The sequence below is a fragment of the Primulina tabacum genome, chromosome 6, assembly GCF_025594145.1.
Source record: "Primulina tabacum isolate GXHZ01 chromosome 6, ASM2559414v2, whole genome shotgun sequence".
In the NCBI taxonomy this organism is placed as follows: domain Eukaryota; kingdom Viridiplantae; phylum Streptophyta; class Magnoliopsida; order Lamiales; family Gesneriaceae; genus Primulina; species Primulina tabacum.
In genome coordinates, this window is record NC_134555.1 from 14,462,176 (window position 1) to 14,468,712 (window position 6,537).

At 43.7% G+C, this 6,537-nt stretch overlaps 1 protein-coding gene across 1 annotated transcript; it reads right to left on the reverse strand.

The window, feature by feature from the left end:
• Nucleotides 1-2,136: 2,136 nt before the first annotated feature.
• LOC142550069 (uncharacterized) lies at nt 2,137-3,370 on the reverse strand. Its single transcript, XM_075659309.1, has 3 exons — nt 3,133-3,370; nt 2,709-2,955; nt 2,137-2,527 (listed from the first exon to the last, which is right to left on the reverse strand). The coding sequence occupies exons 1-3, from the start codon at nt 3,368-3,370 to the stop codon at nt 2,137-2,139; spliced, it is 876 nt and encodes a 291-aa protein (XP_075515424.1).
• Nucleotides 3,371-6,537: the final 3,167 nt, after the last annotated feature.

A 6,537-nucleotide genomic window follows, 5' to 3' on the forward strand; every position in this document is an offset into this window, starting at 1 on the left:
TACTATTATCTGTACGAGCTCGGGTCCTACTACTGCTTTTTCTCCCACTTCATCCCAATAAAGTGGTGATCGACATTTCCTTCCATAAAGAGCTTCGTATGGGGCCATTCCGATGCTGCTGTGATAGCTGTTGTTGTAAGCAAACTCAATTAAAGGTAGATGAGTGCTCCAATTGCTACTGAATTCAAGAGTGCATGCTCGCAGCATATCTTCCAAGGTTTGGATGGTTCTCTCCGTTTGTCCATCGATTTGAGGATGATAGGCAGTACTTAGGGTTATTTTCGTTCCCATGGCCTCTTGAAAGCTCTTCCAAAAGCGCGAGACGAACCTTGGGTCTCTGTCAGACAGGATGCTCACCGGTACTCCATGAAGTCTTACAATATTGTCCATGTACAGTGTAGCTAATTTGTCCAGATTGTAGTTCATACGGAGGGGTAGGAAGTGTGCAGATTTTGTAAGTCTATCTACAATTACCCATATTCCGTCCTGACCTTGCTTTGACTTTGGTAATCCTACCACAAAGTCCATGGAGATATGGTCCCACTTCCACTCAGGTATCTCCAACGGTTGCAATAATCCTCCGGGTCGCTGGTGCTCTGCTTTGACCTATTGACAAACCTGACACTTAGAGACGAATACTGCCACATCTCTTTTCATTCCGTTCCACCAAAAATTCCTCTTAAGGTCTCTGTATATTTTTGTACTCCCTGGATGGACTGAAAACCTGGACTTGTGTGCTTCTGATAGTATTTCTTGGCGAAGGTTATCGTTGTTCGGTACGCACAGTCGTCCATTCATCCATAGGACTCCCTTGTCATCAATTTGTAGATCTTGAGACTTCCCGCTTTTGACTTGCTCCTTAAGTTTCTTTAGCTCGGGGTCTCGGTCCTGATTTAACTTGACGGTCTCCTGCAGACATGGCTGGGCCGAGAGGGAAGCTAGAGTGATCTTGCCCCTATTTTTCCGACTCAGAGCATCGGCCACTTTGTTCGGTTTACCTGGATGGTAACTTATAGTCAAGTCGTAATCCTTCAGTAGTTCGATCCATCGCCTTTGCCTCATGTTTAGTTCTTTTTGGGTGAACAAGTACTTGAGGCTTTGGTGATCTGTGAAAATTTCACACTTGGCGCCATAGAGGTAGTGCCTCCAAATTTTTAAGGCAAAGACAACTGGTGCTAACTCAAGATCATGCGTAGGGTAGTTCTTTTCGTGCGGTTTCAACTGCCTTGACGTATAGGCGATCACTCTTCCCTCTTGCATGAGTACGCATCCCAGACCTTCCTTAGATGCGTCACTGTAGATGGTGAATTCCTTATCTTCAGTAGGTAAGATTAGCACTGGCGTGGATGCAAGTTTTTCTTTCAATGTCTGAAAACTTTTCTCGCAACCTTCATCCCAGATGAACTTGGAATTCTTTTGAGTGAGCTTAGTCAGTGGTATAACTATGGAAGAAAAACCTTCGACGAACTTCCTGTAATAACCTGCCAGTCCAAGAAAGCTCCTGATGTCTGTGGCGTTCTTAGGTTTTGGCCACTCTGTAATTGCCTCAATTTTCTTGGGATCCACTGATACTCCTGCTTCCGAGATCACATGTCCTAAAAAGGATACACTCTTAAGCCAGAACTCACATTTCTTAAACTTAGCATATAGCTCTTTCTCCCTCAGTGTCTGTAGTGCAAGGAGGAGGTGCTCTTCATGTTCTTCCTCGTTGGGAGAATAAATGAGGATGTCATCAATAAATACCACTACGAACCGGTCCAGAAATGGTTTGAACACTCTGTTCATTAGGTCCATAAAGGCTGCAGGCGCATTGGTCAACCCAAAAGGCATCACTGTGAACTCTTAATGCCCATATCTTGTCTGAAAAGCTGTTTTGGAGATATCTTCATCCCTGACCTTCAGTTGGTGGTATCCAGTCCTCAGATCCAATTTAGAAAATACTGCGGCTCCCTTGAGCTGGTCAAATAGATCGTCTATCCTCGGAAGAGGGTACTTGTTCTTGATAGTGATCTTGTTCAGTTCCCTATAGTCGATGCACAATCTCATACTCCCATCTTTCTTCTTCACAAAGAGTACTGGTGCTCCCCATGGGGACACACTAGGTCAAATTTGATTTTTGTCAAGCAATTCTTGGAGTTACGCTTTTAGCTCCTTGAGTTCAGCTGGCTCCATCCTGTAAGGTGCTTTAGAGATTGGTGCTGCACCAGGAACCAGATTAATTTCGAACTCAACTTCGCGGTCCGGAACTGTCCCTGGGAGTTCTTCTGGGAAAACATCCGGGAACTCACATACTATTGGGATGTCTTCTGTCCTCATTTCAACTTCTCCTTGCACTTCATTGATCATTGCTAGGTAGATGTCTTCTCCGGATTTCATGGCCTTCAATGCCTGGGAAGCGGAAAGGAGTGATTTTTGTTTCTTGGATTTACCATGATACACGATCTCTTTCTGATTTGGGGTTCGGAGCTTAACTCTTTTCCCTTTACAGTCCACTATTGCGTGGTTTTTGGCTAACCCCAGTCCATTCCTAGAATGATGTCGAAATCGACCATAACCAATTGTATCAAGTCGGCACTGAAAGTCTGATTAGCGATACCGATCTTACAATCCTTGTGAATTTCATGAGTTTCTATGGTCTTACTCGTAGGTGTGGCTATCCGAAAAGGTCCAGTTAGAGATTCGGGCTTGAGTCTTAATTTCTAGCAAACCTCTTAGACACAAAAGAGTGTGTAGCACCACAGTCAAACAATGCATAAGCAGGTACTTTTTGAAGTAAGATGGTACCTGATACGACTTCATTGGCGTCGTCCGCCTCTTCTTGGTTCATAGCGAACACCTTGGCATTAGGCTTATTCTCCTTTGGTTTGTTGGGGTTAGCTCCCACATTCGGCCCAGTTCCCTTGTTGGGCCCAGCTGCTTGGTTGGCGGCCGTAGGACAATCTGTGATCCGGTGCCCTGCTTTCCCACATCCGAAGCACGCACCACTGGCTCTTCGACATTCCCCGGGGTGTCTGAAACCGCACTTCGGGCATGGCTTGGGTCCTTGATGGTTGGCCGCTGAGGTTTACCCTGAGGAAGGTCCGCCTGATTGGTTTGGCTTTCTGAACTTCTGACCGCCCTGAGAAGACTGACCGGCATGAGGTCGCTTGTTCTTATTCTCTCCCTCCCTGCGGCGGATGTCGGTTTCAGCTCGGATAGCTGCGCCCATAAGATCTGCAAAATTGGCGGGCTGATAAACTGCTAAGGCTGACTGGATTCTACTGTTTAATCCTCTCTTGAAGAGGTGCAGCTTCAAAACTTCGTCCGCCATGATGGCCGGAGCATAAGACCCAAGTGCATTAAACTTGGAGGTGTATTCCACCACTGACATGTCTGGGGCTTGAGTGAGATTTTCAAATTCACTTAACTTCTGCAATCTGACTTCCGGCGGATAGTACTATTTCAGAAATGTTTCTCGAAAGTTCTGCCATGTGACTGGTCCTGTAGCGGTCATGGCTGGCGAGACTGCTTCCCACCACTTAGCTGCTTTGTCTTCCAGAAAAAAGGCACGATCACATCCACTTTGAGTGCCTCGGGAACTTCCAATAGCCTCAACTGAGTCTCGACACTCTTTAGCCAACTCTGGCCAACTTCAGGATCGGTGTCCCCTCTGAATATCGGACACCTGTTCTTACGAAGGGACTCGTAATGAAATTTGACTCCATTCGGTGGTGGTGGTGGAGGTGGTTGATTGGCATTTGGGTTTCCCAACCCTTGCAGTGTTGTCGCCACTATGGTGGCTATGGCCATAAGATCATCTCGGCTTAGATTAACTGCAGGCGGAGGTCCATTCTCCTGTCGATTCTCCTGTCTCTCTTCGCGTTCGGCATTAGCGTAACGCGGGTTGCGGTTTTGCCTTGGGGGTCTGCCGGCCATTTCCTACAATCGCAAGTTCTAAAAATTGGTACGAGTAGGTTTCATGCAATAGATTGTGCAGAAGTAAATTGAAATCAATGGAACAAATAAAATATTTTATTGATTTCTCAAACAGGAAAATAAATGAACATGACCAATCTAAATAAATGTACTGAAGAAAAGAAAACGTAGCAACAATGGGAATAAACTACTAAGAATGGTTCACTAAAATGCTCTAATCCGCTATCTCACCATTCCCCTCGGCCACGTCAGGTAGGGCTTCTTCCTCCTTGGGATCCTCAGGCACCTCTGGGTCTAAGAACTCTGCAAGCTGCATCTGAAGACTCTGATTTTCCGATTCCAATTCAGCAATCTCTTCCCTGTGGGTCAGAATCTTTCCTATCGCGTCATTCAATTCATTTCTTGCGTGTGCGCAGTTTGCTTCATTCTTCTGGATGAGCTCCTTCTCCTTTGCTTTCCTTTCGTCTACCTGCTTGGATAGCCTTTGGTTATTCTCAAATAATTACATGATCACATTCCAGGATTCTTCAATTTTTTTCTTATCCCTCAGCCGGGCTTGACGGGCTTCAGACAGTTCTATGGTGCGTCTATCCACTTCCTCCTTAGATTGCTTGGCTTGACTCATCGTTATTTGTAATGACTCTCGCAGTTCGCAGTTATGTTCTTTAACGAGCTCGAACATTTGGAAGACCTCGTCAATTCTTTTCTCTGCTGCCTCCAGTTTGGTAGTCAGACTTTCCACTTGTTGCCTCCTCTCAAGATTACTAGCTCTCAGCCACCTGATAGTCCTATCCTGGTGTCCTATAGCCAATTCCTTTAAACGTATAGCAGCCTGAGCGCGCGTGCGATGCTGGTGGTAATCCAACTGAATAGTCTCCCTATGGGTAATCGGGGTTACTTTCTTACGAGCAGTGACACGAAAACGAGCCATTTCCTGAAAAAATAAAAAAGGAAATGCTCAGAATATCACAAATAGGACAGAATAAAAATTTCAAGGTTATATAGAGTCAAATATATGAAAATAATCAAAATTTTCAGAAATTTCCAAAAATGGAAAGTTTTGAGATAGACACATGGATTCGAAGCATATGTCGAGAGGATTCCAGAACAGTTGATGGAATCGAATTCGGAGTTTACTATGAAAAGTTATAAGGGCTACAAAACTTTCCTAAAACGACAAAAACGACGTTTCCGAGGCCTAAACGAAGGATTATCGCGATTTGGACCTTTACCTCACTGACTTTAAGGTCGTGAGTCTCGTTTGTTGGGCCGTTTCGGAGGGGGTAGCGTCGGTCTCGAGTTAAAATTCGTCCGAAAATTTTTCGCTCTTTTTTTTTTGTATTTTTCGAAAAAAATCTTTTCCCACACGGATTATGAACCTGGAGGCTCTGATACCACTTAAATGTCATGCCCCGAGACCGAGATTAGTCGACAACGGCGTTGTTCATCAATCACACAATCGAAAAACAACCAGCCTCGTAGCACAATATAAACCGAAACCAGTTTATTTCATAAATAAAAAAAACGATGTCTTTACTACCGAAATAATAAACAATTGCGAAAACGTCTTACAAATAAAAAAAAATACGAAAATTCTAAATCCGAATACCGAATACTACAATTCTCGAAATTTATCACCAGCCCCAGAATTGTTCTGACTCTTCTTCCTCAACCTGCTCTTCGGATTTATCTGGGGTGGGGAGTAAGGGGTGAGTATTTTGAGAAATACTCAGCAAGTGAGGGCCGTTCGAGTACACAACAACATGCATATACAATTTCGAAATACACACACACACCATGCATATTTTGACTCATATCACATTTGTATCATTGACCTGACACTGAGATTCCTCTACTTTCAATGGTTTACTGAATTCAGTCCCTAATTTTTATTCCTCTAAGGAGGCGAGGCCGAATCGGTTATATCCCCACCGTATGAGGGTCATATCATAGTAGGGATTCCCTCCCATATCAAGTTGAATCCTCACAGTGTCAACATAAAACCCATGCAGCAATCATAACCAGAAGGGGGGTAGAAGAAGAATTGTACTCGACGGAAATTTCAAAAAAACGAAAATGCTTACACCAAAATTACACATTTAAAACAATCCCACTTACCTTAAATTCTTGCTGAAAAACGTGAAAAGCTAGGGTTGCTTGCACAGGAAATTTCGAAAATTTCCTCTTCGGAGACTGGACGGCAGCGCTTCGCTACTCGGCTGAGCAAAACTCGAAAATACCTGGGGGAACTAGGGAGAGCAAAACTCGAAATTTGGAGGAGTTTGAGGTGTGAATTTTCGAGTTATAGGCCCTCCTATTTATAGGGGTTGGCTGCTATCTCGATGGTGTCATCCGCGCGTTTAAACTTTAATCAAATCTTCATCTAGAATCGTGATCTAATCTAAATCTTTATCCTTGATCCTGGATAATAAATTTCGAAATTTAGATATCTCCCCTTGAATGATTTTGAAATTATGCCTTGTCCAGCCTGCGAAAATTTCGACTTTTGTGTCTAATTTCCAATATTCGGTAGACTTTTTATTTTCCAATAAAATTATTTTTCTTAAATCCCGAAAATTTATCTACCTAAATTCGAAACTTAGTGGTACTTTTCCAAAAATA